Raw genomic sequence first — 17,126 nt, 5'->3', positions numbered from 1 at the left:
TACAGAGAGGTCCTGCTGACAACTTCAGCTCGGTTTATTCTAATTCAAATAGAAATTTCATAAGCACTGACTAACAACACTTCTGAAATGACTAACAATGCCAGTGGCATCCTGATGCAACTGAGAAAAGCCCTCCACTATTATCCACTGGCACAATATGACACGTCCCAGTCACAGTGAGGGCGTTTAAACAGTGTTTGGGGATTGTTCAGTAAATACAGCGACACCTCTTCAACCTGCAGTGATTAACTGACGATCAAGAGTTTTGTTGATTTCTGATGCTGTCAACTTATCGATTAGTCAATGGATCATTTTAGCACAAATGTAAAGTCAATTTTTGTGTGTGTGTTTGATTCTGCATTTGTGAGAAAGGTCAGACAGTCAGCTGGATCTAAAGCATCGGTTTCAGTTTGTAAACACATTCAAACTTGGCCCCTCCTCCCCGGCTCCACGCCACCAGAAGCACAAAATGTCAAACGCCTGATGGAACGTTTGGGGCAGCTGGGTTAGTGTGGACTCAGAAAGTCAGACCTGCGACGCATCCCCAAACTACGTTTAAATAAAGGTCTGGCAGGACCCGCAGTCATTCTTAAAAAGATGAATATTTGCCAAGGGCAGGTCTCAAGTGCACCGGCGCTCTTGCTAAGAAGTGCCAGGACAGAAATGTTCTGAACGAACATTTTGCAGACGTGTAATTGAACTCTTGCCAGAACTGGTCAGCAAACATGGGAGAACATCCGTTTTAGAGGGCACATTTTCAAAATGTCAGACAGACACAGCCTTTGAAAATGGCAACGGCAACCAGAGAAGAGAAAGGAAGGAAGCAGAATGTAACAGTCGGACAATGGCATGATGATGATGATGATTCCCACATCCTTTTATTCAGACTCATACAAACCTACAGGCTATAATCAAACTACCATCTTGGCATTCACAGTAAAGCCGGGCTCAGACTGCAGGAGTTTTAAATCCTAACTGATCTCAAACATGCACACGCTAAAAGATCACATGGGGAAGCAGATGTAAACAAAATGGGGACTGATGTGGTGCAACAACTTGTTGTAGTAGCACTTTGCAGGGCTAAAGGAGTCTGGATGAGAAAATGGTCGGGGAGAGGTTGTCAGCACTGGTTGTCTATTCTTCAGCAAGAAGTGGAGGTGAGATTTTAACTGTCAGTTTTAATATCTGTCAACAGTAGTAAGCTAGCTAATGTTAGCCTTGAGGGCTACATTGGTTACTATGTCATAGCAGCACCGCTGCTGCTCCTGGTCTTTCTCATTGGCTATTGTGGTCCTGCACAGAAAGTGCTGACATAACAATCCAGATTTTAACTAAATAATCCTAATGTTTGAAATTATCTGGGCGGCCCTGATGAGTCTGCAGTCAGTTCAAAATGTTTAAGACTGGACCTAAATCCTCTCAGATTACCAGATAATCTGGGCTGACCATCGGTACTGAGGTCTCAGACCAGATTTCACCTTTAATTGTCAGGAGGGGTGAATCAGGTATACATTTGCATGCAACTCTTGTCGTCTGAGCCCATTTTCAGTGAGATCCAAATATAGTGGTTGAAGAGCAGACAGAATGTTTCAGACTTAAGTGCTCGAGTGTTTAAGAATTACAACAGCTCTTCATTCACAACAGCAGTTCATCAAAGAATCCAAGCGATCATTTCGTTGGTCCAGACTTGGCTGGTGGTTTGTCGTCATCTCCAGTCTGTTTGTTTGAGAGAGGCTTCTCAGTTTGGCCTGGTTCAGCTTCTTCAGTGCTGGGAGTTTGAGAGGCGGCTGACTTCTCTGTGGTTTGACTCTCAAGTTTCTCAGACTGTTCTGACACAACCGTCTTTGCATCAACCTTGGTTTCTATGTTGGGGACACTGACTAAGGTCGTCTTGTCCTCGACTTCAGTTATTACAGTCCCTTCCTCCTCTGTAGTCTTCGTTGTTTTGGCCTCTGCTTCCTTGGCATCAACCACAGTAGTCTCCGACAGTTTAACATCATCTGGAGCCACATTGATAGCCTCCTCGGTTGTTAGCACCTCTGCTTCCTTGGACACCTCTGATGAGGTGATTTCAGCTGCCTCGGCAGAAATTTCTGTTGTTAACGGGTCCTTTGCGATCTCTGCCAGGGTTTGGCCTTCTGAGGTAGACTTAGTGACAGTAATCTGAGGACCCCTGGGCTCCTCTGAAGCTGTGGTGTCAGTGTCAATGGCAAACTCTTCCTTAGAAACAGTCTCAGTCATAGCGGGTTCAACCTCCTTAACAACCTCTGTAGCAATACTCTCACACTCTTTGACCACATCTGTAACAGCAACTTCAGCCTCTTCAGTAAGCTCAGATGTTTGAGACTCAGTTTCCACTACAACCACATTTTCATCCTTGACAGCATCACTTTCCATCACTTCAACCTCCTTGGTAACTACTGCCTCCATCTCCTCAGTGATGGTTGCTAGAGTTTCAGCCACCTTGGCCACATCCGTTGCTATTGTTTCAGCCTCTTTAACAATGTTTGCGATGGTCTCAGTCACTTGAGCCACATTGCTCGCAATTTCTTCTGCAGCCTTTGCAGCATCAGTTGCTACTTCCTCAACAACCTTAGTGGCTTCAGTTTCTACACCATTAACAGATGTGGCTGCTGACTCAGTTTCCTGGACAGCAGTCTCCTGGGATAGTCCGACTACTGTAGCCTCTGGCTTCTGGACAGCATTAGAGACGACATCATCTAATTCCTTCTCCTGAGCAACAGCAGGGACTGTCGTTTCCAAGGGTGTGACAACATCCTTTTCCTCCTTGATTACTTCTGTGGCCTCAGTCTCTTGTGCAGCTGCATCAGTAGTTGGCTCTTCTTTGGTCACAGAAACAGTTTCTTGGGCAGTGCAAGCTGGTGTACCCTCTGTCTTTTCAACCTCAGTGGCTATATCCTTCACCTCAGGAACAACAGTGTCTGTAGCTATAGTTGTGCTAAGAACCTCCTCAGTGAGGTCCTTGATGGCCTCAACCTCCTGCACCAATGGGACAGCAGTGGCTGTCTCAACAGTGGTATCAGCTGTTCCTACAGTTGTCTCAGCAACAGCATCACTTTCTTTAATCAAAGCGACTGCCTCTTTGAGGATTGCATCTGCCTCCACTTCTGAAGGTACAGTGGCTGCTTCTGCCTGGGCAGCATTGGTCACAACCTCGAGGAGCGGAAGGACCTGTGGTACGGTCAGGGTCGCATCTTCAGTTTGTCCAAGTGAAGCAGCTTCCTGGCCTGCAGCCATTTCCTTAGGGAGGAGAACGCCGACCTTGCCAACCCCCGCACCTGCTTCCGTCAGCAGCCAGTCCATCTTCTGTGCATGCTGCTTGATGGCATCATCAACTCTTGAGTCAATCATTGCTTCGGTCAAAACTCCATCTTCAGAAGAGTACGCGGCAGCCTTACAGGAAAACATATTTTAATCAACGGTTGGTTTTGGATTTGCTTCAAAGCAGATTCATATTTTGTGTCGTCAGGCTTTTCTACTCACCTGCCATGCAACACCAAGTTTGGAGATTTCACGACCAGACATGCCTTCTGCTCGCTTTGCAATGTCTGAGCATTTCTGGCCATAGTCGAACTGAGCCAACTTTAATCTCCTGTTGAGTTAAAGCACAAGAGATTTGTACAGTAACTGAGCATCGAGCTTTAGCTTGTTTCTTATCACTGGTGATCCGTGCATTCAATGGTTTCAACTGACCAATGCACTCCGCAACAGCTTGTGTACTACATTTCCCAAGGACTTAAACATCATTTCATAAAAGCAATAAGCAAAGACTCAGACACCACTTTGCTTTCAAGACTGAATACATTATATACACAATTATGCAACTTGAGCTAGCAAGGCGACCTCTAGGGATCAATGCTTTCCTTTGTGGTCATAAATTTCCTCTGCTACGGAGCAGCAACAGTAGCTGTTATTGAAATACAATAAGTGTACTCACTGTCTCCCAGCAGTGGCAGGACCCAGCACAAATTTGTCGAAATACAGGCGCACTAATCTTTCCCTCTCCTCCAGACCTGGTAATGCAAAGTTCACAATCTCGTCAATGCGGTCATTAATGGCCCAGTCGAACTGTTCCGGCTGGTTACTAGCAAGAACCAGCATGAACCTGCGGAGAGAAAATGAGACTACTGAGAGTCGGCCAGTGACCTTTTCTGTCACTGCAATGACCTTTTCATACCCGACAGTGAATAAAGTAAAAGACCAACTTGTTGCTCTGCTCCCCTGTGCGGTAGAGGAATGCGTTGAGGGTGGCTCTGAGGTCCTCGCTGATTTTCTCCTGCGATGCAAAAATCATGACTCATGAATATGTGATTAAAACACAGGGCGCCATCACCGTGCATATGGACTGCGGCTGAACTCACTGTGGATCGCTTACGCAGGAATGCATCAGCTTCATCTACGAACAGCAAGAGGCTGCAGAGAATCAGAGATTGAAGAGAATGAGCTTAAAAACTGGCATTTTCTGTAAGGCCTTTAAAGTAATTAGCCAGCAGAAAACAGCTGATCTGCACTGTATGTAACACAACATATGGCCTACAGTGTTTAACTTGTAATATTAATATAAAAAGAATATTTAACGCTAAAAAATTTTGTACTACTTTATTGAATGTTAATGGAGCAAATGAAAGTGCCCTACCCTCGGCCACTGGTGCTGGCCCAGTCAAACACCTTGTGCATGGCAGTGACTCCATCGCGCCCCATGGGTGCCACGTCCCCACCTGTCATGATGGCATAATCCATCCCTGAATGGAGAGCCAGTTTCTGAAAGGTAATGGAAAGAGCTTTGTTCAAAAAGGAACAGAGAGGCAAAAAATAAATGGCAACTTGAAAAACATTAACAAGCTAAATACATAGAAAATATTTTGCTTTACAAATGATTGTGTCTTTAATGAAATGCATCAAAAATAATGCAAATATTGTTGTGTACAATATGTACACAAACATTTTAAAGTGATATTTGTAAGCTCTAAAAGGAGTTGTGGAGAAATGTGTTATAATCAGTCATTGCTGTAGAATTTTCTACGACCACTGCTCATGTTAATTTTCTATGGATTCCAAACAAACAAAACAAAAAAAATGACCAAACGCTGAGTTTTTCCTTTCTCCTTACATGACCTGGCTATAATAAGCTGGCTCAGTGCTGTAGTATCTATATAAGCAATAAGGAGTAGCAAAATACACTGTTACTTATATAGAAAGTCGCTACACTCACTTTCAACCGTCCACTAAAGCCAAATGTGAAAACATAAAAAGAAAAAAAATCAAAAGAGGTGTTGACCTGGCCGTACCTTGGCAAAGAGTGTTTTTCCGGTTCCAGGGGGTCCATACATCAGGATGTTTCTGTACAAGCCTCTGTTCTGCCTGGTGTTACGAGTGGCAATGGCAATGTCCCTCACACGTTCCTCCAAAGCTGCCTGTGTGATCCACGGCGCAGTGACAGCATTCAGCACTTTTCACAAAGTCATAGCAAGAGTGCATGGATGTTGAATTCAGAAGATATAAAAAGCATAAAGCGTAAATGACTCACGCTGAGCACCACGCCCTCTAAGGCATCCTGCGGTCTGCTTCTCAGACGCTTGGCTGTCTGAAAAATAAGGAAAACAGAGGGAGCTGCGTGGTGATTTGTTTTAGCACAAATCCGTTAACAGCTAGTCAAAGAAACTGTGTCTGAAATACGAGTGCTTATACATAGAATTTCTTAGTATTCAGTCATTATATACAAAAACCTAAATCATTTTAACATTTTATCACCAGTGAGTGACTGTTGTGCTCTGCTGCAGACAAATTCAAATGTTCAGTTTCTTCAGATTTCAGATTTTGGGGTTAAAAATATGAAAATGCCGATTCACCCACGACTCCCCTTGGTGTACTGGCGTCTTATAAATTAATTTCATTTCATTTCACACACTTCGTGGGTCTAACTGATAGTATCCTTGAAGCGTTTTGCCATTTTTATGTGACATTCTGAAACTCTCCCACATTCAGTGCATTTGGCAGGATTAGCTGGACGTGCTGCAGACGAGACGTAATAAACAAATCCATTCAAACAGTTTCTTGTCAGAAAGTTGATGCGCCACCAGATGTTGCAGGCTGATGTCGACAACCTCAATCACAACAAGACTCTACATATTTCTCTGATATTTATGAACAGAGAACAAAGTAATCGTATAATCAGTCTTGTGTAGATTTTGGATGTCATCAGCAGGCCACCAACCACACAATAAATATTAAAAACATGAAAATTAGGATGTAGTTTGACCTTGATTGGGTGTTTGATGGCCTCTGCAACAGTCAACCTGGAGGTCTCTCGGACCAGCGAGGGTTTGCCCAGACGAGACTCTATGTAGCGCCCAGCCACCGCTGTGGCGTTCCTGGAAGAATAAACTCCCGCGGCCAACAGGGTCAACCCGGCAACCTGCGACGGGCGAAAAAAGCCAACACGCATCTTCAGGCATATAAAATGCAAAGACCACTGCTTCCCATAATCCTCTGCAGCCCTCCTGTGACAAAGCGTGACAGGTCTGACATGGATTTACCGTGGCTGTGAGTTTGTCCCAGTCAGAGACGAAGGCCCTGAATCCCTCCCCAAACACCGCTCCCGCAGTCCTGCCAGGAACAAAACACAATTATCACGCTGACTGCCTCCACTGTGGCAGCCGCACTCGCCGCCGCCCTCTGGGACTTTACTTTAACACCTACTTACGGCCGAGAGAGATACTAGAAGATAACATGCCAGTTACTCTGAGGATTAAGGAAAGTGGAAAGTCATTTTGGCCTCACTTTATAGATTCAAGGACAGTTTGTCTGTGCTCAGCAGCTTTCAGGCGGATCTGCTCTCTGATCAGGTCTGCGTTCTCCCGCTCCACCTGGGCCCGAGCCTTGGCCTCCGCTTCGATGCGAAGCAGGTCATTCTTGTGTCTCAGCTCCATCTCATGTTCAACGGTAGCTGGGAGGAAAAGAAGAAGATATTAATAACTACATACTTATGAAGACTTCTGCCAGAGCTGAGCATTTGACCTACTTTACGTCAGCATGGTTTAACATATTATTACACATTATGTGAAAATTAAATTTAAACTGTTGCAAAGATACAGTTCCTTTGTACTGGTGGCTTTAAATAATATATGTTTTTCATCAGTCTCACAGTGGCCTGCAGCTGTAGCCACGTTTTCCTGATAATGGCATTTTCTACATGAGCTAAAATTATATATATTACATATACAATAATTATTGGTAATTTTTGGTGACTGTTTTAGGCAAGCCTGTTCCTTGTTTATAGTCTCTTACTCTGTTCTAGAAATGCCCGTCTGCTCCAGTTATTTTATTTCTGAGCATACTTGTTAACAGGGTGTTGCAGTAAAAGACGGTTAGTCAGCCTCCTGTGTATAAATAACAATTCAAACAGCATGAATTTATTTTGGGCCACTTGGGGGCAGCAGACCAGTTGAAAACTTGACACTAACAACATTTTAATAATTAATAATTTAAGTTAATAGTATAAGTTATTTAGCGAATGAGTAAAACGACAGTTGAATTTATTTCCACACCCAACAGACACAAGGCAACATAAGCATTCATTTGGAGATTGGTTTCTGGTGACCTGACGAAAGTAAGGCTAATATACCCTCTCCTTGTAGTTTGGTTTTGGTCTCCACCATCTCCTGAGAAAACATCTGGCTCTTCAGCAGCTAAGCGTTCCGTGGCGCTCACCAGCTCGTCGCTAACCTTACACACCTGCTGTTTAGAGCTGGGCCGTGGTGTACAGTTTTTTGCTGAAAAAAAGCATCCTGCTGCGGTTGGTAACGAGGTCGATGAGAGCAGCGAGACCGAACTAAAACAGTGAAGTTGTGGGCTGCAAAACCAAAACAAGGAGCCCAAATAGGCTAAAAGCTCTCTGGAAATGAGATGAGAGATCCTGCAGGGGTGTGTGATCATTCTCTGTGGGTGTTTCAAATCAAACACAAAAAGAACGTTTTGTTTCCATATGTACCCATATATTCATTTACTTACTTATGGTTTAGTTACTTATTAAGACACTATAAAAAAAGGGTTATTCGTGTCCCTTTTTGTTTTTTTTTAATTAAAGAAAATAAAAGTAGCAGCCTATCTGATTAGAGTGGAGACCCAATTCAAATGTGTACTGACGAGCCACTTCATCATCCACAAGAAAAATGTTAATATTGTGTGAGTGAAACTCCACTGGGTAGGGTAGCTTTCTGCCAACAGAGTTGGGGCCCCAGAGAGACTCTAGGGAGCCACAAATCTCACAGCGAGTCACGTAATCGCTGAGTCATCTGCACTGATCAACAACCTGCAGACATATTAGGGTCATTCTTTGCTATGGAGCAGCCCAGATCCTACTTATTGCATCTCTTAGTAAGATCATGAAAGAGTCAATGAATAATGTGTAAATGCAGAGTGAGTTTGGCTTTATCTACCTTTTCTCATGGCCTCTTGCTTCATAACGGAGTCCTCTTGTTTGCGGAGGTTCTCCTCGTTGAGGAATTGCTGTAGATTGAAAAAAACAAAACATGAAGAATGCTCCATTCAGGAATGCAGGTAATCACTTCAAAGGTTTGGAAGGTTTACCTGTTGCCTGAGCTGGTCATCATATCTCTGTCTGGCAAGTTTGTCTTGATATTGCGCCCTCTAGAGGTAATATAGAAAATAATTAATTACATGCACATGTAAAATGCAGAGTGTATATCTTGTGTTTTACTGTGAGAACTGCATGGTGCGTGCAGCGTTAATCCCATACTGCCTGGTTTTGCTTTGTCTCCTCTGCAAGTGTTTTCCGTCTCTCCTCGCCCTGGAGGTGGATCTGCTCGCCCTTCAGCTGCTCCAGGGCCGCCTCATATTCCTGTTGGGGAGTTTGTGTTATGCTCACTGACATCAGGTTCCTCTTGTGAACACACTATCAGCTGATCACATGAGATGCATCTCTTACAATGAATCCCCAGTCCTCCAACACCTACTTTCACTTTACTCTGATGCTCCAGCTGTACAGTCTGCTCCTGCATACGAGCCAGCTCCAGCGCCTCTTTGGCATGTCCTGTTGAAGTAAATTAATAAAAAACAACAACTACTATTGCACATATACAATTATAGTTACACATTTGGTACAGTATACCTCAAACTCAAGGTGTGGATCTTTTATTGTCAGTGTGTTTGCAGAGAGTGCAGCTGAAATTTGAAAGTGAGGGAGGTGACAACTGTTAGAAGAAACAAACATGGACACTGCTGGGTAAAAATATCCCTCGTGTAGTGAGCAGCAGGAGGCATGTTCATCTGCACATGCTGAAAGGAATGATGAGCAGTACAGGCAGGAGGCTGAGCTCGCTGGGACACTTTGTTCCCTCCTCGCTCCCTGACACGCCCACCAAAACTCTCCTACTTCGCTGCAGAGTGTGTGGAGGTCAAAAAGGCCAGCACGTGTGCAGCAAGCAGTATGCAGCACTGCAAGTGAGTGAGGTAGTGAGGATGCATTCGTCCTGGTAAGCCATTCAGGAGCCTGAGAGAGAGTCAAACTCTATTCAAAACCTGTTGAAAGCGTGCACATCTGTCACTGAGACGCTCTCAGGTTGGCTTTTCGTGCCACCGTGGGTTTGTCAAGTGCAGTAATGAAGCACTGGGCTTACAAATAGCAGCAGAATAATGAAAGAAAACAACTCATTTAGTTACATGGTGGTAAAAAACAATAAACTGGAAGGCCACGCACGTGCTTTGTCGAGCTCCCGTGCAGCTTTTGCAGCTCTCTCCAGTCCGGTCGGGTCAAAGTTACTCCACTTCTCCCCGGGTTTGTCTCCCCCTGGGCCTCCTGGTGCTCCCCCGGCAGCCTCAGCAGGAGCCGCAGGTGGCTGCTCCTCCACCGGCGGCGACCCGGAGCCCTTCCCCCAGCCAAAGAGCCACGACATGCTGCTGCAACCGCGTCCGAGCAACAGGCTGCACTTCTACTTCTTGTGTCCTGTCGGTTGTGCTCGGACCAGAGTCAAGCACCCGAAAGGTGATAACTTCCTGTCAAGACTTTCAAAATTAAACAATTATTGACTGATGACGAATAGCCCCCTGTAACGTTTCATATACAACGTGAAACGAGAGGAGGAATTTATGGATCATCAAATTATGAAATGTTGTGAAAAAAGTCTCATTTGGGGTTATTTAAATGGCGTGTTAGTTATAAAATATATCCACGGCAAAAATTATAGAGCATTCAAAAGAAAAGTAAAGAAATCAGCCCAAAAAGTTTTCTACACGTAAATATCAGTTTCAACTTATGTTTGGTTGTTCAGAGGAGTAGATCTGAGAATTATTCCTTATGGTGGTAAATTGAATGCTTTTATTCTGAAAATCAGAAAAATAAGTGATATTGTGCCATGCGTCCATGTATTATCACTGTGAGGTCCAGGGGGTCCTTAGTTCACTTGCGTGACTGATAGATATACAGATTTACGATCCAGAATGAAATGAAAAACGGCAGATAACATTTTAACTGATGGAAAAAATAGGAGTGTAACAGATTTGAGGGTCTGGCCAGGGAAAATGCTCGGGCAGGCCTGTAGGCTGTGTACGGTAATATCACTGATGAAGAGCACGTGTTATTTCTAATTTGGAGAGTGAATGTTACATTTTATTGGCCATGTGGGAAAAAAAACATTGAACAAATTAAAATCTACATAGGTTTTTCCACTGACCTTCAAATTCATTTCCATCAGAATAGCTTATTGTGTACATCTCTATCTCAGTGATGTCGTGCATATTAAATGAGAACAGACTGGCAGGCGTCACATCACTATAATACATGCATAAAATAGACATCATACAACCACACAGAGTGGCTCCTGTTTGTTTTATGGGCCTTTGTTAAGGCAACAAGTGACTGTTAATGTTATGTTGTGTATGTTATGTATCTTATGTTAACATTACACTTAAGTGATTCATTTGCAGAAATCGGACTATTGCAGCAGAAAAGCAGTAACAGAATATAGCACACATGTAAGTATAACACAAAATCGATTCTGTTCCAACCTGTTTCATCACGATGGCCTGAAAACTTACATATTGAGACAAATTTAATTGCACGTATCAGTGGCATGGCACTGTATGTTTTCAGTCAGGGATACATAGGTAACTGACCCTTGTTTGCAGCAAAGAGAGTTGTGAAAGAGGCTCTCACATATGGTGCCTTCATGTGCTGTCAGATATATAAAAATGTAATGGATGAAGTGTACACGTACGACCCAATTAACGAAAGCACTTTTTAAAAAATGGAATCATTTCCGTTTCCATATTCACACCTAAGGAATATTTTTTCTCTCACGTGTCTTCAGCCGCAGCACAGAATATTTGTGTCAGTTTGCGGGCTGGCGGCCGGCTAAACGAGCTGAGCAGAAGTACCTGAAGGCAACAACCAAGACGTACTCCTGCGTGCCTTACGTCACGTGAATGCATATAGATGGCGGAGCGTTTGCGTTCGTACAGGGTGTCTGAGGCTTAAGTGAGCTGTCCTCCCTGTCCTGTTGTGTAATTACTGTGTAGTTAAACACATTCAGCCTAAAAGATGTCGGCGGTTTGTGCAGTCCTGAGTCGAAATGTTTTGGCTATTAGGAATTCTGGCGTGATGGTGGTAAGTACAGAACAGTTTTAATGCAGCATCAGACCAGACATGCCGCATGTGCTACTTTTAGAAATGTGTACGTTAACCTTTGGGTGCTTGTGGCCATTTATAGCATAGTACCAAATTGTGTACACTATAAAGTGTATCACAAAGTGTGTTCTACTAGTTTCCTCATTGAACGAACTGTAATAACTCACTCTGCTCCCAGGCTAGGTGTGTGTAAATGTGACAGAATATTGAAGAAATCTATGCTAGCACACTCTTCTTCACTGTAAAGCGTGAATCACGTTAGCAGCTATTTTTTATCTAGATCATCAGTCCCAGTTTCATTATCAACATACGATAATAATGCTTAGTAAACCTTTTCTACTGTGATTGAGCTGAGCTGTTGTGCAACTTCTCCCTCATATTAAACTTATTAATCAAGTCTGAACGTTTGTCTTAACAGTTACGGTACAAAAATACATGATTACCTATCACAAGCAGTTAGAAATATTTTAAGTTATTGTTTAACCATTGTTTAGGCCATTTTTTATTGTCCTTTGAGAGTCAGTTAGGTAACCGGCGACTTCAAGGTGATGTAACAGTTTCATGTCATTTCACCCAGTCGACCACTAGGGGGAGACCTTGTTATGCAAAAGAAGGAGACTCTCATACTGAATAACTGGCCATAACTCGCAATATAATAATGTTAATTCCTAACCTGAAAGTGTGTCTCAAAGACTCAGATTGCAGTTTGTACATTTTACAATATCTATGTTGTGTTAGCTGTATTCATTATATGATTTTTAAATGCTTTATTGGATGATTTTAAGGCTTTGGTTGTTTTGACCTTATGGTACCTTTGATTTTCTTATGTCAAATTGCCACTTCATTCTAATGTAAATAACTAACTGTTAATTCTTTATGTTTTGTTGTTGTATTAGTACTAGTTGGGTCCTCTGGTGCTACAGGATAGAATTACCAAATGCTTCCTATTTTAGCCTTGCTCGATGTAACCAGTGTTGTGGTGTTCCTATTTACTTTTTACTTTTTTTTGTTGTTGATGATTAAGAATTAATTTTTTTAATCATACTCAAACCTGAAATAAAGCACTGTAGTGGAAGAGATAAAAGAAGAGTATACCTGGAGTGAACTGAAAAAAAGTCATAAATTGCCTATTGTAGAATCTGGATATCATACCTCTGTGTGACTCATACATGCCACCTCTCCTGTAAATTACTGTGACGCAGACGGTCCGGTATGCTCAAACTGCCGCCGCCCCAGCTCCTGAACCCAGGATCAAGAAATTCCAGATTTATCGCTGGGACCCTGACACCGCCGGAGACAAACCAAGGATGCAGACATATGAAATTGATCTCAACACGTAAGTCATGGCCGGGTCCATGAACAGGACTTTGTTGAGCTGTATTTTACTTCTTAGATGAACATAATCAGTGTCATGATCTGCTGACATGTTCCTGTTAATACAGCTGTGGTCCAATGGTTCTGGATGCCCTCATTAAGATCAAGAATGAGATTGACCCCACACTCACATTCAGACGCTCCTGTCGTGAAGGTAAGGAACCAAAAAGCAACTTGCACATACTAACCAAAACAAATTCCTCTCAGATAAAAATGAATAAATAAATGAAACCTACAGTGCCTATCCTAAGTATTCACCCCCTTTGATGTTTTACCCTTTTATTGCTTTCATAAATCAATCATGGTCAATAAAATTTGGCTCTCTTAACACAAAAATTTATTGGAAAAAACTCTTTAATGTCAAAGTGAAAACAGATTTCTATAAAGTAATGTTAATGAAATAAAAATATATAAATAAAAATAACTGTTTGCATAATTATTCACCCCCTTTTTTATTTAATGGTCTAATTCAATAGAGGTCTATCAAATTGTTGCCAATAATCTCACAATTAGTGAAATGAAGATCACCTGAGTGGTGTGGGTGTGTTTCAAGTGATTGAGTTGTAAAACACCTGTGTCTGAAGGGTCCAGAGAGTGGTTGATCAGTATTCCTGGCTAACATTACACCATGAAGACAGAAGAACACTCTAAGCAACTCAGGGAAAGGGTTATTGAGAAGTACAATTCAGGGGATGGTTACAAAAAAATTTCCAAGGCACTGAACATCCCCCGGAGTTCAGTGAAGTCAATTATCAAGAAATGGAAGGAATATGGCACTTGTGTGAATCTGCCTGGATCAGGCCGCCCTCGTAAACTGAGTGACCGTGCAAGTAGGAGACTAGTGAGAGAAGCCACCAAGACCCCTACAACTACTCTGAAGGAGTTACAAGCTTCAGCTGCTGAGATGGGAGAGACTGTGCATGTAGCAACCGCTGCCCGGGTCTTCACCGGTCAAAGCTTTATGGGAAAGTGGCAATAAGAAAGCCACTGTTGAAGAAAAGTCATATTAGATCTCGACTAGAGTTTGCCAAAAAGCAAGTGCAGGACTCCATGGTCAAGTGGAAGAAGATTCTTTGGTCTGATGAGACCAAAATTGAGCTTTTTGGCCATCAGACAAGACGTCATATTTGGCGGAAACCAAACACTGCACATCACCAAAAACACACCATCCCCACTGTGAAGCATGGTGGTGGCAGCATTATGCTGTGGGGATATTTCTCAGCAACTGGACCTGGAAGGCTTGTAAAGATAGAGGGCAGAATGAATGCTGCAAAATACACTGAAATCCTGGGGGACAATCTTTTTCAGTCTGCAAGAGAACTACGACTTGGGAGAAGATTTATTTTCCAGCAAGACAATGATCCAAAACATACTTCAAAAGCTACACAGGAATGGTTAAAAAAGAACCAGGTAAATGTTCTGGAGTGGCCGAGTCAAAGCCCAGACCTCAATCCTATCGAGAATTTGTGGCTGGACTTGAAAATGGCTGTTCATGCCAGATACCCACGCAACCTGACAGAGCTTGAGCAGTTTTGCAAAGAAGAATGGAGCAAAATTGCAGTGGGCAGATGTGCAAGATTGATTGAAACCTATCCACACAGACTCACTGCTGTGATTGCAGCCAAAGGTGCATCTACTAAATACTGACTTAAGGGGGGTGAATAATTATGCAAACTATTATTTTCATTTATATAATTTTCTTTTATTAACATTACTTTATAGAAATCTGTTTTCACTTTGACGTTAAAGAGTTTTTTCCAATAAATTTTTGTGTTGAAAAAGCTAAATTTTATTGACCATGATTGATTTATGAAAGCAATAAAAGGGTAAAACATCAAAGGGGGTGAATACTTATGATAGGCACTGTATTAGCAGGTCTGGTTAAGCGAACCCTTTTGCCAGATTTCAGTGACTCATAACGTGTATTTTTTCAGGTATCTGTGGCTCATGTGCCATGAACATAAATGGAGGCAACACACTGGCATGTCTTAACAAAATTGACACCAACACAAGCAAACCGACCAAAATCTACCCGCTCCCACACATGTATGTGGTCAAAGATCTGGTGCCTGTAAGTACTGCAAATATACACAGTTTATTTCCATGGCCATATTTGAAAGTGCTACAACAGATGTCCATGAAAAGAGCATGATTTATTATGGTCCATGTACTGGTGGTTTGAGTGCCTGTTATGAGTTATCCCTCGTTTGATTTACACCAGGATATGAGCAACTTCTATGCACAGTACAAATCCATTGAGCCTTACCTGAAAAAGAAGGATAACGCTCAAGAAGGCAAAGAGCAATACTTCCAGTCGGTGGAGGACAGACAAAAACTGGTAAAACACCAAACTTCTTACTGTAAGAAATCTCCCACAAATTATGTGACACATACTCTGACAGCCATATTGGAGGTCTTTGTATCTTGACCACAGTGATCATTTCGTCACTGGAACTGATCAGTTAACCTTTCTATGATTTGGCTGTGGAGTTGTGGAGGAGCACAGAGACTGTCAGAATAAGCTGTTCTTCTTACTCCAACAGGACGGCCTGTATGAGTGCATCCTCTGTGCCTGCTGCAGCACCAGCTGTCCCAGCTACTGGTGGAACGGAGACAAATACCTGGGACCAGCTGTCCTAATGCAGGTGGGTAAAGACACTTTGAGAACATCTACCTTAAACATGTTTACTTATGAGATGCATGTCCCAGGGATTCAAATATTAAGTGTGGTAACAAGAATTAAAGTCCAGAGCCACTCAAGAGGCCTCCTGAGGCTTTGTTGAGTATCATTACACCCAAAATCATTGGCTGGAGGAAATATGGAAAGGAAACTTTGATCCTTACCACTAGTGAGGCAAATAGTGTGACGTTTAGTCTGAAGGGTCTGAGGAGGAGCGTCTAAAGGGCATGAGTGTCTTTCCAGATTTCAAGGCTGCCCACTCTGCGTCAAAGTTTTAACCAATTTAGCAGCACTGATACCCCGAGACCCAATATTAAAAAGGAATACACGGAGCAAGCAAGAGGTGACAACTGTGTTATTATCCCACAGGCATACCGGTGGATGATTGACTCCCGTGATGAATTCACTGAGGAACGTCTGTCTAAACTTCAGGATCCCTTCTCTCTCTACCGCTGCCACACCATTATGAACTGCACCAAGACTTGCCCAAAGGTACCTGCAAGTAAACATTCACACACATGCTCTCACACAGTTAAAAGAGCTCTAGTTCTAACTGTCTGTCTGACACGTGTCTCCACAGGGACTCAACCCAGGAAAGGCCATTGCAGAGATCAAGAAAATGATGGCGACTTACAAAGAGAAGAAAGCAGCAGTTTCATGAATATCTGAAAAATCCAGCTGATTTAAGAACCTCTAATAATACCATGAACTAAGTTAAGAGGATGAAAAGAGCCGACCAGGAACTTTTAACTGCATCAACATCTGTTGTGATTTTCATGAGAGTGTGAGATTGAGCGTGTGGATATGTGTGAGTGTGAATGTATAAGGGAACAGACGACAGGAGGGCATGAGAAAATGGTGCAGGAAAGGACTGTTAAGCAAAATATTTTGAGTGACGCAACACTTGGACCACATTTCTCTCATTTGTCTGCACAGATAAAGGCTCTGCTGTATTTACTCTTTGGAAAAAGCTTATGAAATTGTATCCAGGTTGTAAATATTTATGTATGTGTTCATTAAAGATGTGCTGGGCTCCTTGTGAAATTTAGATACATGTGTTTTTGGATTAGGAAAGAATCAAATAACTCTTTTGTGGATTGCCGTTGCAATAAACAGTATTGAGACATCAGTAATAGATCAGATGATGAGTTATCTGTAATAGCCAAAAAGGCTCAATACAAAAATAAATGGCTCACTGTAAGAAGATACTTTCGTTTTAAGAGAAGATGTCAAATAATCTCAGTTTATCTAAAGAAATATCTCATTTAAACTTTCCCTGTCATAAAAATAACATCTCTCTTGTTAAAATTATATGGTTTGATCTGATGTCATGATTGTAAACTTGTGTATGTTGCTACAGTTAGTATAAGATCCAGTCAAAGCCTACACAGAAAGGGTATGAACATG

The 17,126-nt window shown here is 42.5% G+C and overlaps 2 protein-coding genes across 2 annotated transcripts; one reads left to right on the top strand and one right to left on the bottom strand.

Moving 5' to 3' along the window:
* Positions 1-853: 853 nt before the first annotated feature.
* LOC121612684 (ATPase family AAA domain-containing protein 3-A-like) lies at positions 854-9,961 on the bottom strand. The gene is made up of 16 exons (XM_041945727.1): positions 9,740-9,961; positions 8,997-9,073; positions 8,780-8,881; positions 8,611-8,670; positions 8,460-8,529; positions 6,802-6,967; positions 6,558-6,627; positions 6,281-6,436; positions 5,549-5,605; positions 5,310-5,435; positions 4,658-4,782; positions 4,383-4,434; positions 4,227-4,297; positions 3,959-4,126; positions 3,505-3,613; positions 854-3,414 (listed from the first exon to the last, which is right to left on the bottom strand). Exons 1-16 carry the CDS (start codon positions 9,933-9,935, stop codon positions 1,669-1,671), a joined length of 3,351 nt encoding a protein of 1,116 aa, XP_041801661.1. The 5' UTR covers positions 9,936-9,961; the 3' UTR covers positions 854-1,668.
* A 1,518-nt stretch (positions 9,962-11,479) lies between these two features.
* Positions 11,480-16,848, top strand: LOC121612872 (succinate dehydrogenase [ubiquinone] iron-sulfur subunit, mitochondrial-like). Its single transcript, XM_041946025.1, has 8 exons — positions 11,480-11,644; positions 12,868-13,001; positions 13,108-13,193; positions 14,974-15,110; positions 15,261-15,377; positions 15,583-15,684; positions 16,089-16,211; positions 16,300-16,848. Exons 1-8 carry the CDS (start codon positions 11,579-11,581, stop codon positions 16,378-16,380), a joined length of 846 nt encoding a protein of 281 aa, XP_041801959.1. The 5' UTR covers positions 11,480-11,578; the 3' UTR covers positions 16,381-16,848.
* Positions 16,849-17,126: the final 278 nt, after the last annotated feature.

The sequence above is a fragment of the Chelmon rostratus genome, chromosome 10 (assembly GCF_017976325.1).
Source record: "Chelmon rostratus isolate fCheRos1 chromosome 10, fCheRos1.pri, whole genome shotgun sequence".
Lineage (NCBI taxonomy): Eukaryota > Metazoa > Chordata > Actinopteri > Chaetodontiformes > Chaetodontidae > Chelmon > Chelmon rostratus.
Note: the sequence above shows the minus strand (reverse complement) of the source record. Positions and strands in the feature narration are given on the sequence as shown.